At 45.1% G+C, this 21,351-nt stretch overlaps 1 protein-coding gene across 1 annotated transcript in view; it reads left to right on the top strand.

The window, feature by feature from the left end:
• LOC139029003 (MICOS complex subunit mic25a-like) overlaps positions 1–21,351 on the top strand; it is a 52,454-nt gene that overhangs the window by 873 nt on the left and 30,230 nt on the right. Inside the window, exon 2 of the mRNA XM_070447734.1 lies at positions 991–1,074. Within this exon, the coding sequence (XP_070303835.1) occupies positions 991–1,074 (84 nt within the window). The remainder of the gene's footprint in view (positions 1–990; positions 1,075–21,351) is intronic.

The raw sequence follows: 21,351 nt of genomic DNA, 5'->3' as shown, positions 1-21,351 counted from the left end.
TTTCATTCTGAATAGAACCATTATTTTTTTTGTTTCGTTCCACTCTTCCGACCAGCAAAATAAAGTTATGAACCAGTTCCAACCCCAAAAAGTAATGGTTTATATAACCCCAAAAAGTAATGGTTTATATCGTTCCTTTCTCTTCTTTTTGAAACCTCTGAAATCAAATTTTGTTTGATTAAAGTACTTCACCAATCACCGAGGATATAGCAATTTGCTATGGAGCAAGGTTTCACATGCATTGGACAGACAAGTGTAGGGCTCGAGATGCAACTGACATTTTGTGGGTATTGAGAGCGAGAGCAGGTGGAGGAGGAGGCTTGGCTTGAAGCTATGGACATCTTGTTGTTATGACATGCATTATCTTAATTAGGCCACAGAATTATACCTACAGAGAAGCAGCTTCTATAAAGGAACTTTGAATGTCTTTGAACTTCAGAGGATTGGCCTAACAAGCTTCTGTGTGCAGAGCAGCACCAGAATTACAATTAAAACACATCTTATATTTTTGTAGTTAATAAATCCAATGCAAAACATGATATACGTGACTATAGTATCCTTAACTAGCAMTGAAAAAATATATCCATTCTTTTCTAATTAAAGATCTCTCCCTAATTTCTGAATCATGCTTGTAACATCAGCTACAGTAGACTATGTTTTGGAGGGGGAAGGGTCTACACACACAGACACACACTGGCAAAGATTTGCAACTGGCAGGCAGACATTAGAATACGTTTCTGAGTGACAGAGTGAGAGCTTTGCATAGTCGCTTTGTGTTTTTTGTGGGACTGGGAAAATATGACCGGAACGTAAAACAATGTTACTAACCGGTTCCCATGCTTTTCAAATTACGGTTCTGTTCCGGAACAGAATAGATCACTGTCTTTCCCGGGTTAAGATTATGTTCTCCAAAAATATTGTTATTTTCTAGCTTTCAGTTCGGTTTTGTTTCCTGAACATGTTCCAATCTCTGGTTTTCCTCTCTTAAAGGCTAAACAGTTGGAGAAGAAAGAGGCAGAGATGAAAGCACTGGACACTTTTTTCAAGGAGCAGTTGGTACAACTGGAGAAGAGGGTATGAGACTATTATCTTCACACACACACACACACACACACACACACACACACACACACACACACACACACACACACACACACACACACACACACACACACACACACAGCCCACACACACACACACACATAGACACACACCACACACACACACATCACACACACACACACACACACACACACACACACCCAGCACACACACACACACAACACACACACACACTGTAATGCTATGCTACACACACTGACCCTGACACAATTCTTCCAAAACAGAAATCAATGAAAGTATGAAAATATATATAAATGGGGATTGTTTCTTGACTTAATTATAAAGCCATGCGTTTAAAACGAGAACATTCTCTGTGAGCCTCTTCAATGAATGTGCGTTAGTTGGATTGTGCATATTTTTCTATTTCTCTTGGGAGAAATTTTGTCCATCTGTTGTGATGAGCCTTCCTCGAATCACAAATGCACCCAGTATCTCAATCTTTTCAACTTTATTATGGTGGTGACCAGGAACAAATTGCTGTTAGAGAGGGAAAAATATGTGTTTTTCTGGCTTTTAAGACCTTTAATTTCCCATCATTTTCCCTGCGTGTCCCTGACATTTCCAAGACATAAAATTTGTGGTGCGCAGCACTAAGCAGTAGTGGCCTGGCCAGGCGTTGGCGAAGAGGACCTTTAATACCAAAGAAGAGCAGAACAGAGGCAGTCCTGTCCTGTAGGGCCAGAGGGAAGCTCCTGGGGAGTTAGCATGCTATTCGTCTTGCGCTGGCTGCAGGATGAGATGCGACTTGTTAGAGCCATGGCAAAAGTTTGGAAAACAGACACAGCACAGGAAGGATTTAATGTAAGTGGAAGCAATGTTGGCTGAATAGGATACACCACTCTTACTACCTTTATGATGACAAATACCTTGTATATTGGCCACAGACTGACTGGTCCGGGCCTGACTGTATTCCCAGATTAAATAGCCTTTTTAATAGTGACTCTGAGGAGCTCTAGTACGGGGTAGTGAAGTGCTCAGATGGTAGTGAACAACAAAGCTAATTAAGCATATTATCTCCTTGATAGATGGCAGCATTTGCACAAAACTGAAAGCGCGAACCACTGCATTTAACCATGGCAAGGTGACTGGGAATATTTCAGAATACAAATAGTATAGTTATTCCCTCTGTAAGGCAATCAAACAGGCAAAACGTCAGTATAGAGACAAAGTGGAGTCGGAATTAAATGGCTCAGACACAAGATGTATGTGGCAGGGTCTACAGACAATCACGGACTATGAAAGGACAACCAACCACGTTGCGGGAACCTAAGTCTTGCTTCCAGACAAGCTAAACACCTTCTTCGCCTGCTTTGAGCATAACACAGTACCACCGACGCGGCCCGCTACCAAGGACTGTGGGCTCTCCTCCGACGTGAGTAAGACATTTAAGTGTGTTAACCCTCGCAAGGCTGCCGGCCGAGACGGCATCCCTAGCCGCGTCCTCAGAGCATGCGCAGACCAGCTGGCTGGAGTGTTTACGGACATATCCAATCTCTCTCTATCCCAGTCTACTGTCCCCACATGCTTCAAGATGTCCACCATTGTGCCCCAATAGATCTACAGACGATGCAATCGCCATTGCACCGCACACTGCCCTATCCCATCTGGACAAGAGGAATACCTATGTAAGAATGCTGTTCATTGACTATAGCTCAGTATTCAACACCATAGTACCCTCCAAGCTCATCATTAAGCTCGAAGCCCTGGGTTTGAACCCTGCCCTGTGCAACTGGGTCCTGGACTACCTGACGGGTCGCKCCCAGATGGTGAAGGTAGGAAACAACACCTCCACTTCTCTGATCCCCCACAAGGGCGCGTGCACAGCCCCCTCCTGTTCACCCATGACTGCATGGCCACGCACGCCTCCAACTCAATCATCACGTTTGCAGACGGCTCAACAGTAGAAAGGCCTGATTACCAACAATGACAAGACAGCCTACAGGTAGGAGTTGAGGTTCATGGGAGTGTGGTGCCAGGAAAATAACCTCTCCCCAATGTCAATAAAACAAAGGAGCCGATCGTGGACAGCAGAGGGAGCACCCCCATATCCACATCGACGGGACCGCAGTGGAGAAGGCGGAAAGCTTGGTCCACCCACACAGACAGTGTGGTGAAGAAGGCGTAACAGTGCCTCTTTAACCTCAGGAGGCTGAACAAATTTGGCTTGAKACCTAAAACCCTCACAAACCATGAGAGCATCCTGTCGGGCTGTATCACCGCCTGGTACGTAAACTGCACCGCCTGCAACRGCAGGGCTCTCCAGAGGGTGGTGCGGTCTGCCCAACGCATCACCGGGGGCAAACTACCTGCCCTCCAGGACACCTACAGCACCCGATGTCACAGGAAGGCCAAAAAGTTCATCAAGGACAACATGTTCATCCTGCTATCATCCAGAAGGCGAGGTTAGTACAGGTGCATTAAAGCTGGGACCGAGAGACTGAAAAACAGCTTCTATCTCAAGGCCATCAGACTGTTAAATAGCCATCASTAGCACATAAGAAGCTGCTGCCCTATACACATAGACTTGAAATCACTGGCCACTTTAATAATGGAACACTAGTCACTTTAATAATGTTTACAAATGTTGCATTACTCATCTCATATGTAAACTCAGCAAAAAAAGAAATATCGTTTTTTCAGGACCCTYTCTTTCAAAGATAATTTGTAAAAATCCAAATAACTTCACAGATCTTCATTGTAAAAGGTTTAAACACTGTTTCCCATGCTTGTTCAATGAACCATTAACAATTAATGAACATGCACCTGTGGAACAGTCGTTAAGACACTAACAGCTTACAGACGGTAGGCAATTAAGGTCACAGTTATGAAAACTTAGGACACTAAAGAGGCCTTTCTACTGACTCTGAAAAACACCAAAAGAAAGATGCCCAGTGTCCCTGCTGATCTGTTACTTTTGATTTTGACCCCCCCTTTGTTCAGGGACACATTATTCAATTTATGTTAGTCACATGTCTGTGGAACTTGTTCAGTTTATGTATCAGTTGTTGAATCTTATTATGTTCATACAAATATTTCCACATGTTAAGTTTGCTGAAAATAAACGCAGTTGACAGTGAGATGACGTTTCTTTTTTTGATGAGTTTATATACTGTATTTTATTCTATTCTACTGTACCTTAGTCTATGCCGCTCTGCCATTGCTCATCCAAATATTTATGTATTCTAAATTCCATTCCTTTACTTAAGATTTGTGTGTATTGTTGTGAAATTGTTAGATAATACTTGTTAGATATTACTGCACTGCTGGAGCTAGAAACACAAGCATTTCGCTACACCCGCAATAACATCTGCTAAACACGTGTATGCCTTGCAAAAGTATTCATCCCCCTTGGCATTTTTACTATTTTGTTGCATTTCAACCTGTAATTAAAATTGATTTTTATTTGGATTTCATGTAATGGACATACACAAAATAGTCAAAATTGGTGAAATGAAATGAAAAAAATTACTTGTTTCATAAAATWAAAAAATTGAAAAGTGGTGRGTGCATATGTATTCACCCCCTTTGCTATGAAGCACCGAAATAAGATCTGGTGCAACCAATTACCTTCAGAAGTCACATAATTAGTTAAATAAAGTCCACCTGTGTGCAATCTGTCACAAAGTGTCACATGATCTGTCACATGATCTCAGTATATATACACCTGTTCTGAAAGGCCCCAGAGTCTGCAACACCACTAAGCAAGGGACACCACCAAGCAAGCGGCACCATTACGACCAAGGAGCTCTCCAAACAGGTCAGGGACAAAGTTGTGGAGAAGTACAGATCAGAGTTAGGTTATAAAAAAATATCKGAAACTTGAACATTCCACAGAGCACCATTAAATCCATTATTWAAAAAATTCAACGAATTTGGCACCACAACAAACCTGCCAAGAGAGGCCTACCCACCAAAACTCACGGACCAGGCAAGTAGGGCATTAATCAGAGAGGCAACAAAGAGACCAAAGATAACCCTGAAGGAGCTGCGGAGATTGGAGTATCGAACCCCTTTAAGCCGTACACTCCACAGAGCTGGGCTTTACGGAAGAGTGGCCAGAAAAAAGCCATCGCCAGCGGGACACCTGTCGACAACTTCCGGTGAAATTTGAGGGCGCGCAATTCAAATAAATAATCATTCAAATTATGGATATTAAACATTTAGGTACATACAAGTGTCTTATATCGGTTAAGAGCTTAAAGTCTTGTTCATCTAACTGCATTGTCCGATTTACAATAGACTTTACAGCGAAAGCATGCCATGTGATTGTTTGAGGACGGCGCCCCACATCAAAATATATTTCAACCACCACAGGCTTCATAAAATCACAAATAGAGATTAAATATTCACTTACTTTTTGAAAATCTTCCTCTGATTTGCAATCCAAAGGGTCCCAGCTACAACATGCATGGTCGTTTTGTTAGATAAAATTATTCTTTACATCCCAAAAAGTCTATATAGTTGGCGCCATTGATTTTAGTAATCCACTCGTTCAACATGCAGAGAAAGGAATCCAAAAAGCTACCGCTAAACTTGTTAAAACGAGTCAAAATATGTTTCTATTTAATCCTCAGGTACCCTAACATGTAATTAAACTATAATATTTAATACGGAAAGTAGTATGTTCAATAGAAAAGCAAAATTAGCAGGTGCGCCCCCTCATCGTCGTGCGCGCACAGACTGATTTCCAACTCTGACTCCCAGTACTAAAACTCAAATTCTTCCTTGTTTGGGAAGAAACAAGTCTGAAAACTTGAACAAAGACTGTTGACATCTAGTGGAAGCCATAGGAATTGCAATCTGGGAGCTGGATTTGGATATGACACTATACGTTCCATTGGAAGAGAATGGGCTCTCTCAACAAAAAAAAATCTGGTTGGTTTTTCTTTGGATTTTCTCCTACCATATCAATTGTGTTATAGTCTCATACATTATTTTAACATTTCTACAAACTTCAAAGTGTTTTCTATCCAATGGTACCAATTATATYCATATTCTGGCTTCTGGGCCTGAGTAACAGGCAGTTTACTTTGGGCACGTCAGTCAGACAGGAAGTGGAGAAAAATAGACCCTAGCCTGTGAAAAGAATAAGCAAACACGTTTGGTGTTCGCCAAAAGGCATGTGGGAGACTCCCCAAACATATGGAAGAAGGTACTCTGGTCAGATGAGACTAAAATGTTGCTTTTTGGCCATCATGGAAAACGCTATGCCTGGCGCAAACCCAACACCTCTCATCACCCTGAGAACACCATCCCCACAGTAAAGCATGGAGGTGGCAGCATCATGCTGTGGAGATGTTTTTCATTTGAAGGGAATGGGAAACTGGTCAGAATTGAAGGAATGATGGATGGTGTTAAATACAGGGAAATTCTTGAGGGAAACCTGTTTCAGTCTTCCAGAGATTTGAGACTGGGACGGAGGTTCACCTTCCAGCAGGACAATAACCCTAAGCATACTGCTAAAGCAACACTCGAGTGGAAACATTTAAATGTCTTGGAATGGCCTAGTCAAAGCCCAGACCTCAATCCAATTGAGAATCTGTGGTATGACTTAAAGATTGCTGTACACAAGCGGAACCCATCCAACTTGAAGGAGCTGGAGCAGTTTTGCCTTGAAGAATGGGCACAAATCCCAGTGGCTAGATGTGCCAAGTTTATAGAGACATACCCCAAGAGACTTGCAGCTGTAATTGCTGCAAAAGGTGGCTCTACAAAGTATTGACTTTGGGGGGTGAATAGTTATGCACGCTCAAGTTTTCACAATTTGTTTCACAATGAAAAATATTTTACATCTTCAAAGTGGTAGGCATGTTGTGTAAGTGAAATGATACAAACGCCCAAAAATCTATTTTAATGTAAGGCAAAAAATAAGAAAAATGCCAAGGGGGTGAATACTTTCGCAAGCCACTGTACTTCATATGGGAGGTCATTAACCTGTTAGTCCAGGGATGAACAGCTGGCGGCTCGCGGGCCACATCAATGTCCCCAAAAATGTAATCTTAATTCAGTCTGGGTCTCAACTTACTGTTGTGAGTTAAAATAGTAGAATACACAAGGTGCGATTTGGTTGTGCATCAGATGTTTTTCTCTTGTTATGTCAGTCAATTAACCCATGTCAGCTAACGTTTACTAGGCCAGCTATCTAAACTTGTTACCATGGTTGAATTACTGGCCAGGGGGGCCCCCATAAATTTTGTTAGTTACTCAGATATATTAAAAACTGCAAACATTTCTATCCACCCTGTGGCAAAATCTATAGAATTGCAGGATATGAACTGTAAAACAGCTAATTTTCCTTTCTGCCCCATGGCAAAATGTGTAGAATTGCAAAAAACTTGCTTTAAAATTTAAACTGTTACATCTGCTCCTGCCACGCCCTCTACTTCTCATCCTGTGTCTCCCTAACCTGCCGCCCTGTCATCAGAGAACCGTCCCTGTCATCCTGTGTCTCTCTGGAAACCACCAGGAAAGGATCAGTTTCCACATAATTGACTGCCCTCACTCTCCCTTGGTTCTTGGCCATCCATGGTTAAAGCTGCACAACCCACAGATCGACTGGACCGCCGGAAAGGTGAAGTTCAGTTCCTCCCGAGTATCACGATCTAGCTCCTGTGTTCAGCAAGCACCACGCCCTGTCGCTGTCGCCTCATCGGCCATATGACAGCGCCATTGATCTCCAACCTGGAGCTCCTCTCCCCTGTAGCCGGTTGATTAACCTCTCTCGCCCTGAGCACGAGGCTATGGAAAGGTACATCCAGGATTCCCTGGCTGCAGAGCATATCAGGCCTTTCTCTCCGGTGGGTGCTGGTTTTTTCTTTGTAAATAAAAAGGATGGGTCACTGAGGCCGTGTATAGACTTCCGTGYGCTGAATCATATTACTGTGAAGAACAAGTATGCCTTGCCATTCATCAGTTCTGCTTTTGCCCCCCTCCATGGTGCCACGGTGTTCACCAAACTCAACCTCCGGAATGCCTACCACCTTGTCCGCATCAGAGAGGGGGACGAGTGGAAAATGGCGTTCAACACACCTCTTGGACACTGAGTATTTGGTCATGCCTTTTGGTCTTACTAACACCCCTGCTGATTTCCAGAACCCAGTCAATGAGGTGCTGAGGGATGTGATTGGATGCTTCTTTTTGTCTATTTGGATGACATTCAGATTMTTTCTAAGGACTCTGAGGCTCACCAGCAACACATTCTCCAACGGCTGTGGGAGAACACACTTATTGTTAAAGCTGAGAAAGGTGAGTTCCATGCTGCCTCTGTCTTTCCTGGGTTATATTATTGCACATGGACAGTTATGTATGGACCCTGCCAAAGTCATGGCAGTCAGAGTAGCCTGCGCCCTCTGACCTGAAGCAGCTCCAGCATTTCCTGGGGTTTGCACATTTTTACAGAAGTTTCATCCGTAACTACAGCCGTCTGGCAGCACCTCTCACCTCCACTCCGTTCCACTCCGTTCCACTGGACCCCTGAGGCAGAGGCAGCGTTCTGAGAACTCAAGCGCCACTTCACTTCCGCTCCGGTCCTCACTCAGCCAGACCTAGAACTCCAGTTCATCGTGGAGGTGGATGCCTCCGATACCAGGGTAGGTGCTGTTCTGTCTCAACTTTCCCCCTCTGATCAGAAGRTCCACCCATGTGCATTAATTTCCCGTAAGCTCTCACCTGCAGAGAAAAATGTTYACATCGGTAACCGGGAACTCCTGGCATTAAGCTGGCTCTTGAGAAATGTCGTCACTGGCTGGATGGCTCTGTACTCCCCTTCATCATGTGGACGGACCACAAAAACCTGTCCTACATCCAGACCGCCAAACGTCTGAATTCCCGACAAGCCAGGTGGGCCTTGTTCTTCGGTAGATTCAATTTCACACTCGCTTATCGCCCGGTTCTAGGAATACCAAGCCTGCCGCAGTCTCCTGCCAGTTCACCGCCGACAACACTGGTTCTGAGCCAGATTCCATTGTGCCATCCACCCGCATCGTTGCCGCCGTCTCCTGGGAGATCGAGTCCCGTAACCGCCAGGCTCAGCAGAATCAGCCTGACTCGAGTAACGGCCCTAGAAATGCTCTGTTTGTTCCAGATTCTGTTCGTTATGATGTTCAGTGGGCCCATTCTATCTACCTCACCTGTCACCCTGGTATGAACCGGACCCTCGCCTTCCTGCGTCAGCGCTTTTGGTGGCCCACTATGGAGAGAGATGTCTGGGAGTTTGTCTTAGCCTGCTCGCTCTGTGCCCGGAACAAATCCTCCACTAAACCCACTTCCGGTCTGCTTTGCCCTCTTCCCATGCCCAGTCACCCCTGGTCACACATAGCTCTGGACTTCATCACTGGCCTTCACCCACCTAACGGTAACTCAGTCACCCTCACCATTATTGACAGATTTTCCGAAGCGGAAAATCTTCATTCCCCTCTCCAAGCTTCCGTCCTCCAGGGAGACTGTGGACCTGCTGGTATCCCATGTGTTTCGTCTGCATGGCATTCCCACTGACATCATTTTCAACAGGGGACCCCAGTTTACATCCCAGGTATGGAGACCCTTCTGTTCAGCTCTTGGTATCAATGTCAGTCTTTCTTCTGGATATCACCCCACAGACCGAACGGGCCAACCAGAAGAGGGAGACTGCCCTACGCTGTGTGACTTCTGCTAACCCTTCCTCCTGGAGTGCTCAGCTACCCTGTTTTGAAAATGCTCACAACACCCTCACCAATGCCTCGTCAGTTATGTCACCTTTCGAGTGTGCTCTGGGTTACCAACCCCTCTTGTTCCCCGCCCAAGAGGTTGCGGTCCCCTCTGTCCATGACCATATACGTCATTGAGATCGTACCTGAAGGAAGGCCSAGGCTGCCCTTCTTCGGGACCTCCGCAAGGACCCAGTCCCAAGCCAAGCATCGCTGTGCCTCAGCTCCAGTCTACACCCCAGGTCCTCCTCTCTTCGAAGGACCTGCCATTGAAAGTGGCTTCTAAGAAACMTTCCCCCCGATTKATTGATTCCTTTGAAATTGATTGTGTCATTAACCCCTCTGCTATGCACCTGAAACTCACAGCCTCTCTCAGGATCTACCCTACCTTTCATGTATCCCTGATTAAACCTGTACGCTCCAGTCCCCTGTCTCCTGCAGCAGCTCCTCCACCTCCTCGGCTCATCGATGACCGTCCTGCTTATTGGCCTGAGGAGCGCTGCTGGGTGCCCCTCCGTCATATTCTGGACCCCTCACTGTTACGTGATTTCCATACCCTACAGCTAGATAAGCCCGGTCGGGCACCAGGTGGCGTCCGTAGAGGGGAGGTACTGTTACATCTGCTCCTGCTACGCCCTCTACTTCTCATCCTGTGTCTCCCTAACCTGCCGCCACTCCCCCAATGCTGTCTCCCTCTCTCTCTGTTTGAGTGTGTGAGTGGAGACGGGTGTGCTCGAGGCAGAGCAGATCCCCACCAGCCTCAACCTGTTCCATAATCAAGACCTCTACAAATACTCAGGTTTGACACTTCCACGCTTCCAGATCATAGCCTCTGCTCAGTCAGTCTGCGTTTCAAGCTGTTTGTTCCTGCATAGATCTTGTTATCCTGTTGACCCTGATTTCCCTAGCCTGACACTTATTTTTCTCTCCGGTACAGTTCCGTCCGCTCTGACTCTGGTTCCTGTCTCCAGTCCCTCGTCTCGTCAGTCCTGCTTCCCTGCCCTGGACCCCGCTCTACTGCTTCCTTGGATTCCGCTCCGGACCTGCTTACCCTGCCCCTACTCCCCTTGCCTCAGCCTCAGTTRCTGGTTCCCTGCTACCCGCCCGAGCTTCCCCTGGCCTGCACTCCATCTCCCCCTGCTTTTAAAAAAAGACCTTAGTTACCTTGTCCTGGTCTCCTCGTCTGAGTCTGCACGTGTGGCGGAGCAGGTGAACCCAAGTAACAGCAACGTTTTCTCTACACCCCATGGCAAAATGTGTAGAATTGCAACATTTAAAAAATAATAACGTTAGTGAGTCTGGCAGACTCACTAAACACAAATGCATCTTTTGTAAATAATGTTGGAGTGTTGGAGTGTGCCCCTGGCTATCCATACATTTTAAAAACAAGAAAATGGTGCGGTCTGCTTTGCTTAATATAAGGAATTTTAAATGATTTCTACTTTGATACTAAAGTATATTATAGAAATTACATTTACTTTTGATACTTAAGTATATTTAAAACCAAATAATTTTACTGAAGTAGTAGTAACTTGAGTAACTTTCTATTAACGTATCTATACTTTTACTCYCGTATGACAATTGAGTACCTTTTCCACCACTGTATGGATGTGGGTACGCAGACCCGCGAGCAACTGCGGCCCCTCATGAGTTCAGATTTGTTATAGCCCATCCCTGTGTTAGACTCTGAGTGGTATTTGGGACCCGATACTGGTTCTTGCGAGTTTGGGGGTACTCTCCCACATTTGTTTTGTCTGAAAATAGGAGACATCATTTGAAAGTTATAGCCATGTTTTGGGGGAAATTGAAATCTTACTGCTGGCAATGTCATAAGATGTTGGAAACTAGGTCCTGATTGCTAAGGTCATTTTAAGATGTCAGYCTTGGAAAAAACGTTCTGCCATTTTGGCACAGTGACTCACTACCCAAACCAGATCCAACTGGTTTCAAGTGGCCAAGAGACATCATGTGATCTCTCACTGCTATCTAGTGGACACATTGCGAATCAGACAGGGGATATATTTATATCAATAGATAAGTAGAGACTTCAGCTTTCTCATATGTATATCATTCCTGTAAGACGAAAAAGGACATTTTCCACACTCCAAAGTTTGCACAGTTCCTAAGTAATTTTAATGCACATTTATGACTCAAGGAAGTCTATAATTACATTGAACCAAAATATAAATGCAACATGCAACGATTTCAAACATTTTACTTAGTTACAGTTCATATAAGGAAATCAGCCAATTAAATTCATTAGGCCCTAAACTATGGATTTCACATGAATGGGAATACAGATATGCATCTTTTGGTCACAGATACCTTAAATAAAAAGTAGGGGCGCGTGGATCAGTATCTGGTGTGACCACCATTTGTCTCATGCAGCACAAAACATCTCCTTCACATAGAGTTAATCAGGCTGTTGATTGTGGCCTGTGGAATGTTGTCCCACTCCTTTTCAATGGCTGTACAGTTGAAACCGGGATTCATTCATTAAGAGGGTGGCAGGGTTGCAGGGTAGCCTAGTGGTTAGAGCGTTGGGCTAGTAACTGTGAAGGTTGCAAGTTTGACTCCCTGAGCTGACAAGGTACAGATCTGTTGTTCTGAACAAGGCAGTTAACCCACTGTTCATATGTTCTTATTGAAAATAACTATTTGTTCTTATTTATAGTTAAATAAAGGTAAAATAAAAAGAGCACACTTCTCCATCGAAGGTGAGCATTTGCCCTCTGAAGTCAGTTACGATGCTGAACTGCAGTCAGGTCAAGATCCTAGTGAGGACGATGCGCACGCAGATGAGCTTCCCTGAGACGGTTTCTGACAGTTTTAACAGAAATTCTTTGGTTGTGCAAACCCACAGTTTCCTCAGCTGTCAGGGTGGCTGGTCTCCAACGATGCCGGATGTGGAGGTCCTGGGCTCGTGTGGTCTGCGGTTGTGAGGCCGATTAGATGTACTGCCAAATTCTCTAAAACGACGTTGGAGGCGGTTTATGGTAGAGAAATTAACATTCAATTCTCTGGCAACATTTCTGGTGGACATTCCTGCCGTCAGCATGTCAATGGCACGCTCACTCAAGACTTGAGACATCTGTGGCATTGTGTCATGTGACAAAACTGCAAATTTTAGAGTGTCGACAGCACAAGGTGCACCTGTGTAATGATCATGCTGTTTAATCAGCTTCTTGATATGCCACACCTGTCAGGTGGATGGATTATCTTGACAAAGGAGAAATTCTCACTAACAGGGAAATACGTTTTTTGTGTGTATGGAACATTTCTGGGATATTTTATTTCAGCTCATGAAACATGGGACCAACACTTTACAAGTTGCTTTTATATTTTTGTTTAGTATATAAGGTCCTTTTTTGAGCTCTCCTAGCTYTGCTGTTGAGGAACTAGAGCAAGCACAGTTGAGATTGTTTTGTTTGGAACTCAGCCCTGTATTCCCGCCTCACACAATTACTGTTGTTCACATAATCCAAAAACGGTCCATTATAAACCACAATCTGCGTCAGGTGGGCATCATTTGAAGGCTTGTTCTACTGTCAACATGACTACCTAAGTTATAAATACGATCTCCACAAGGCAATTCAGAGAAGCAGATTGTAATTTTGGTGTGCGTAGGATGGAATTCAGATGTGTGTTCCGCTGTGAATTTTTACGTGCTGTGCTCAAGTTCAGAAAGTCTGTCTGTCAAAACCCATACAAAGTGCTGTGAAGCGGAGACCCTGAGGTTATGTATAGCATGTTACTGTACAGCCACTGCGTTCCAATTTAGTTGCTCATCAGTGTCCAAATCTGCCATTTACAACCCGGGTACGGATACAAGTGTAAAAGGGTTAATGTTCTCTGAACTATTTGAGAACATTCCCAATGTCAAACCAGCTCAAGAACATTCCTAGAACATTACAATAAATGTTATTTAAATGTAACCATGTTTGAACTTTTAGGAAACGTCTGTTAAAGTAATAAAATGCCAAGAAAATTATGTTTTTTGTCAAGTTCCTTAAATGTGCTGAGAATGTTCCAAAGCCAAGCAACTATCCTGCATCATTCTCAGAAGGTTGTGGGGAGGTTGTCTGCAAAATAACCAGAGGACAACCAAGCTCTTAAAAACAGAGAACGTTATGAACTAATGGGGAAGACAGGCTTTAAAGCTTGAACATTCTCTTTGAGTCTCTTCACTGAATGTGGTGGGTGAAATTTAGCCCATCTGTTGTGATGAGTTTTCTCACATCACAAATGCAGTAGAGTAGTCACCTACTTTCACTTTATTGTGGTAGGGACCAGAAACACGTTGCCCTTAGAGGGGAAAAAGCTGTTTTTCTGGGTTTTAAGGTCTTTCATTTCCCATCATTTTCCCAGCGTGTCCCTGACATTTCCAATACATAAAAGTTGTGATGCGCAGCGCTAAGAGGATTTTTAATATCCCAGGCCAAGCAGAGCAGAGGCAGTCCTGTCCTGTAAGGCCAGTAGGAAGGCTCCTGGGGAGTTAGCATGCTGTTTGTCTTGTGCTGCTGGCAGGGAGATATTCAACTTGAAAGGGCAACGCATGCCTCCCTTAGGGCCACAGCAACAGTTAGGGAAATGGACACTGGAAGGATTTCATGTAAGTGGAAGCAATGTTGGCTGAATAGGATACACCACTCTTACTACCTTTATGATGACAAATACCTTGTCACTCTTGGCCACAGACTGACTGGTCCGGGCCTGACTGTATTCCCAGATTAAATAGCCTTTTTAATAGTGACTCTGAGGAGCTCTAGTACGGGGTAGTGAAGAGCTCAGATGGCGGTGAACGACAAAGCTAATTAAGCATATTATCTCCCTGAGGTGGCGAGAGGAAGTCCATCTGCTTCTTACGGGAGGTCATTAAGTGACGTGTCTTTGTTCAGCAGGCCTACAGTACTGTGCCTTGATTCACCACATCGGCGTTCTAACACGTGAAGGGGAGACATTAAATGGAATGGGCTTACCTTGCAGTGCTTGAGCTATTGGCTAATGGAGTCAGGGCCATTCTCCAAGATTTGCGATAACATTTTTCAGAGAGGGAGAAGAAAATGCCTGTTCTCTCTCTCTCTCTCTCTCCCTCCTTAMCATTCACACACAGGAAAAATAAATGGTTTCCTCATGCATTCTGTTATCATTGTCAAATGAACTGGTTGATTTGGAATCGGGTCCTTTTGAAATGAAGGGAAGGATCTATTGGCATTGGGCGGCAAATGACCCTCACCACCTGTATGTACCCTTTAGAAGACATGCAGACTGTAATTTTCTCTGCACGTCTTATTATATTGCTTCATTGATGGAAGCACCGTGTTGTCGCCATCAATTTGCTTATGAAACAAACAGGGGTGCAGATGATGTTGTGGCCTGTCTGCTGCACATACTCCTTGAACATCTGCAGGCCCCTGGGAACTAAGCCAGGATCCTTTTCGTGTACTWCAGCTCAGCATTTAACACCATACAAAGGCACAGAATGATGGAAAACCCACCAACCTTCATGGCTATTCACGTCTCATTAAATGGATCCACAGTTTCCTCAACCACAGACCCCAGGCCATCAGATTGGAAGGCAAAACATCTCCCCTGGTCATCACCAACACTGGCACCCCCAGGGGTGTGTTCTGAGCCCCTTCCTGTAAACGTAACGTTATGACTATAACTACTGTTCACTGAAGGAACATACTATCGATTTCGGTTGAAGGATCTACAATCACGCCTGACAAGGCCAATGAAATCCGAGCCTCACTGGAAGCCTTGCCTTCCACAGGTGATGTGGTTGAGGCTCGGATTTATTCCTTCAATTTAATACAGCTCTTCACCGAGCCCAGGAACGGGCAGGGCGGGGCCAAACAGGTGTTGTACCTCGTTTCCCTCCTTCAGGGAACAGTAGTAATAGTCATAACGTTGTTCTCTTTCAGTCAGTCAACTTCAGTACACTATTATGGGGAAATATAATCACACGCCAAGCCGACCCCAACAGATACTAAATGAAACTGCCCATGGCAGAACACCCAGACTTGACCCCACCAGATGCAGTAGTCTGGGTATTGCGGACACGGCATGCTGCCTAGTGACTTTCCCCTGTCCCAGCATTAAGCACACTGTGGACTACACTGGCAGCTGTGACATCCAAGTGATATAACCTCACAAAGTGTGTGGTGATGCTCAACTCGCCACAGCACAAATATCTCCTATATTCAACCATTTAAACAACGCCTAAGACACTGCCAGACCCTTGGTGGAGTGGGCGTGTACACCGCTAGGTAACCCTCGCCCCTTTCTGCTATATGCCAGGGAGATGGCTTCAACTATCCAGTGGGAGAGACGCTGCTTAGAGAGCGCCCTGCTGCGAACCGGATTAGCAAAACATATAAAAAGCTGGGCAAATAACTGGATATCCCTGGTCTGTTCAATATATGTGCATAAATCTCGCACCTGACACAGGYCATGTAACCTCTGTTGCTCTTCAGAAGCAAAGGGAGGAAGTGAAAAGGGAAATAGCTCAAAAGCTTAAAAACCTGTAGGACATAGCCTTGACTTTCGTGGCGAAGGCCGCATTTGGACACAACGTCATCTTAAAGTTGCACAGGGTGAGTACAGGAAGGGTTTACGAATAATGCGTGGAGTTCCCCAACATGTTTAGCCAAAGCCATGAGCAGGGAGGTTTTGTAGGAGAGGATCGACTCCAGAGGCTCAAACGGGCCCGCACACAATGCCTCCAAAACCAGCACCAAGTTCCATGTGGGCACAATAGTGTAGGGCACCAGCAGGGGGTGAGCCCCCGGTGAGGCACCTTCAATTCCAACATGACACTCTAAGATATGTTCACTTTTAACGTGGAGAATGCGTATCCCTGCTCGAAAAGCTCCTGTAGGAACATAAGGATTTCCCTCCCAGAGCACGGAACAGGAACAATTCCTTTATCTTGGCTCAAAAGCTTGCCACTTACAGGCATACAGCCCTCTCGTGGAGGGTGCCCTTGCAGACTGAATGGTAGCAATAACATTTGGAGGTAAAACCCTAGCCATCAGATTGGCCCTCTCAGGGGCCAGGCCCATAGGAACTAAATCTCTGGCCTCGTACCAAACCTGTCCATGCGGCTGGGACAACAGGTCTCTGCGCAACAGGAGTTGCCACAAGTTCCCACCTAGGAAGCAAACGATCTCTGCGAACCGAGGCTGCATGGGCCAAGGGGAGCTACAAGAATGAATGATAAGCCCTCCCGGCACACCCTCTCCAACGTGGGCTGAATCACAACCACTGGCGGAAATGCGTAAAGGAGGGTCTGAGGCCACTGGTGCGCCAGAGCATCCGTTCCCAATGGAGAACTCGGTTCCCTGATCGAGAAAAATAGATTAAACTACGCGTTTTCTCGCAACGGGTAAAGATCTATGTCGGCCCTGCCGAACCGCTGCCATATCTGGACCGAGTTCCCTCCTGTCTGTTGATGTATGCCACCTTCGTCATGTTGTCGGATCTGAACAGCACATGCTGGCCCGACAAACGTGGGAGTAGGCGCCTGAGACCTAAGTACACCGTCAGAAGTTCAATACTCCACAAATTGGCACAGTCCATACTCCCCAAATTGAGTAACACTCGCACAGTGCACCCCACCCTTCGGGGGACATGTCTGTCATTACCACCTTGCGGGACAACACCTAGCCCATGACAACCCCTTGTGACAGCAGCCAGGGATCCCTCCACTGGGGAAGTGCTCGAAGGCATATCAGGGACACCTGAATCGACCGGCTTAGCTGGCGAGATGCATCCAGGCACGTTGCTAGCACCCAGCGCTGGAACGGCCGCATCAATAATAGTCCCAGGGGAATGAATACTATCATAGAAGCCAGAGGAACCACTCGTGTTGCCTGTTTCTGGAGCAGGGAGGATATTTCCTCCCTTAATACTGGGGCTGAGGCCAGGGGAACAGTCGATGTGATGACCCCACAAAAACATGGYGGGTATACAACAAATTGTAGCCTGTACCCGGACATTACTGTTCGCATTAACCAGATCAACACTACGCATGTGCACCCCTCGTGGACTGGGAGAAATAAGTTATTTTTTCACCTCCACCACTACTGGCAACCTTGTGTCTAAATGAGGAGGAGGGACATGTTTTACTGAACTAACGTGGACTACACAACACTCTTGAAATCCAAAAACAGTGGGGTTGAAACAATGTGTTTAGGTGCAAACGTTTGCCTGAAGCCCGTTTCACTCTGGGTTGGGGGTACTGTGGGTGTTTTGGCCCGGCTGGCAAGGAAGGACCCGATCCCATGCCACCCCCCATCCCCGAGCTAGGTACGCAGGGGCTGTCTCCTTCCCCGCGCTATGGCAGGACCATCTCGCACCTGGTTGGCGGCGCTTGTGCAGGGCATACTGGCGTCGTGCCTGGGAACTAGGCCAGTCCAACCTGGTGCTGGCACCGGTCCTGGGGCAGCCTGCTTAGCCGGCAGAACTCCGCCTGTCGGCTTTCCGGAAGGTGTCCCCCCCGGCATCCTCAAAGGACCTCCGAAGGAGAAAAGCGCACAGCGCCTCTTCCTGCTTCTTTTCGGCCTCAAACCCAATAAGGGATATCTCCAGTGCATTTGCTTCTTGGGCCAGTATAGTTAGGCCCTGTCCAGAACAATCCCTAACCACTCACCCCTAGATCTGAAACAACTTGATAGGTGAAAGCAATAAGGTGAATGCACTTTAAAGTAAATCTCAGCTCTGTTAAAAGTACACTCAAGAAAATCTAGTGATTCAGGAGTATCATTAAAACAGGTTAATATCCCCCACCAACATTAGACCACTATACAGAAAGCCATTACATTTTTTCATAAGTCAATTAAATCAATAACTGACACAGACATGGTGGTGTAGCAGGAAGATCTGAATACCATGAACCAAGAAGTTGTGAGTTCATTTCCCAGGTGAGGATAATAATAATAATGTATATACTGTATAAATGTTTGTTTTTTAAATGAACCTTTATTTAACTATGCAAGTCAGTTAAAAAATAAATCTTATTTACAATGATGGCCTACCCTGGCCAAACCCGGACAACGGTGGGCCAATTGTGCGTCGCCCTATGGGACTCCCAATCACGTCCGGATGTGAAAACGTAGTGACGCAAACTGTAGTGATGCTTCTTGCACTGAGATGCAGTGTCTTAGACCGCTGCGCCACTCGGGAGTGGCCACAATGTAATCATATATGTCATGGTGTGTCAAATATGTTAGTTAAAAACACTATGTTAAAAGCACTCTGTGTCTGTGTGTTTGTGTGAGTATCCCTCATCTTGCCAACAGACAATAGGAGCTGTGAATGGATCAGTGGTTCACCAATCAGGGCATTGATGGGCTTGGCAACAGTAACAAGGCCTGATGGAATATTCTCCTAACCCTCATAAAACTGGACACATGAATGTTCTTGCAACGTCCCAGAAAGCACATCTAGAACATTAATGTTGTATATTCTGAGAACAATGTAATCACAATCTAGATAAGTTCTACTTGACATTAAGGGAATGTTTAACATCAAAACATGCTAAAAAAGGTTCTCATGAGGTTTTTGCTAAACATGCAACAATTTCAACGATTTTACTGAGTTACAGTTCATATAAGGAACTCAGTAAATTGAAATAAATAAATGAGGCCCTAATCTATGGATTTCACATGACTAGGTAGGGGCACAGCCATGGGGAGTCAGGTCCAGCCAATCAAAATGAGTTTTTCCCCACAAAAGGGCMTTATTACAGACAGAAATACTCCTCAGTTTCAGCAGTTGTCCGGTTGGCTGGTCTCAGACGATCCTGCAGGTGCCGAAGCCGGATGTGGAGGTCCTGGGCTGGCGTGGTCTGTGGCTGTGAGGCTAGTTGGATGTAATGCCAAATTCCCTAAAATTAACATTAAATTCTCTGGCAACACCTCTGGTGGACATTCTTGAGGCAGCATGCCAATTGTACGCTCCCTCAAAACTCGAGACATCTGTGGCATTGTGTTGTGTGACAAAACTGCACATTTTAGAGTGGCCTTTTATTGTTCCCAGCATAAGGTCCACCTGTGTAATGATCATGCTGTTTAAAACAGTTGAATGAATGAATGCAATTTTATTTGTGTCCAATTGCCAACTGGCAACCCATCCCTTATGGGACAACTTGACATATAAACAAACATTACAATAATTCACTATGGTAATTAAATTATAATTCTTCTTCTGGCGTTCTCTGCATTGCGCAACACATAAAGAGTGAAAAAAAATCGATCAATAAATAAGGTTATCCAAACAATAATTACATCGCTAGAACAGTCAAAATAATATACAGTACCTTTCAAAAGTTTGGGGTCACTTAGAAAATTCCTTGTTTTTGAAAGAAAAGCTAATGTTTTTGTCCATTAAAATAACATCAAGGCCAGCATCCCYGAGTCGCTTCTTCACTGTTGACATTGAGACTGGTGTTTTGCAGGTACTATTTAATGAAGCTGCCAGTTGAGGACTTGTGAGGCATCTGTTTCTCAAACTAGACACTGTAATGTACTTGTCCTCTTGCTCAGTTGTGCACCGGGGCCTCCCACTAGTTGGCGCCATCGATTTGAGTAATCCACGTGCAGAGAAAGGAATCTGAAAATCTACCCCTAAACTTTGTTTCAAGATGTCAAAATACATTTCTATCTACTCCTCAGATACCCTAAAATGTAATCAAACTATAATATTTCTTACGGAAAGAGGTATGTTCAATAGGAAACCAATTTTAGCAGGTGCGTCCTGTCTTAATTGTGTGTGCAAACATGAATTTCCAAGACTGTGTCCCTGTACTAAAAGTGATGTTTCATATGATGTTGCCACCCCCGTCCTTCACAGTTGGGATGGTGTTCTTCGGCTTGCAAGCCTCCCCCTTTTTCCTCCAAACATAACGATGGTCATTATTGCCAAACAATTCTATTTCTGTTTCATCAGACCAGAGGACATTTCTCCAAAACGTACGATCTTTGTCCCCATGTGCAGTTGCAACCGTAGTCTGGCTTTTTTATGCCGGTTTTGGAGCAGTGGCTTCTTCCTTGCTGAGCAACCTTTCAGGTTATGTCAATATAGGACTCGTTTTACTGTGGGTATAGACACTTTTGTACCCGTTTCCTCCAGCATCTTCACAAGGTCCTTTGCTGTTGTTCTGGGATTGATTTGCACTTTTTGCACCAAAGTACATTAATCTCTAGGAGACAGAACGCGTCTCCTTCCTGAGCGGCATGACGGCTGCGTGGTCCCATGGTGTTTATACTTGCGTACTATTGTTTGTACAGATGAACGTGGTACCTTCAGGCGTTTGGAAATTGCTCCTGAACCAGACTTCTGGAGGTCTACCATTTTTTTCTGAGGTCTTGGCTGATTTCTTTTGATTTTCCCATGATGTCAAGCAAAGAAGCACTGAGTTTGAAGGTAGGCCTTGAAATACATCCACAGGTACACCTCCAATTGACTCAAATGATGTCAATTAGCCTATCAGAAGCTTCTAAAGCCATGACATCATTTTCTGGAAGGCACAGTCAACTTA

The sequence above is a fragment of the Salvelinus sp. IW2-2015 genome, linkage group LG17, assembly GCF_002910315.2.
Source record: "Salvelinus sp. IW2-2015 linkage group LG17, ASM291031v2, whole genome shotgun sequence".
NCBI lineage: Eukaryota > Metazoa > Chordata > Actinopteri > Salmoniformes > Salmonidae > Salvelinus > Salvelinus sp. IW2-2015.
This window is presented reverse-complemented; position numbering and strand designations above follow the sequence as displayed.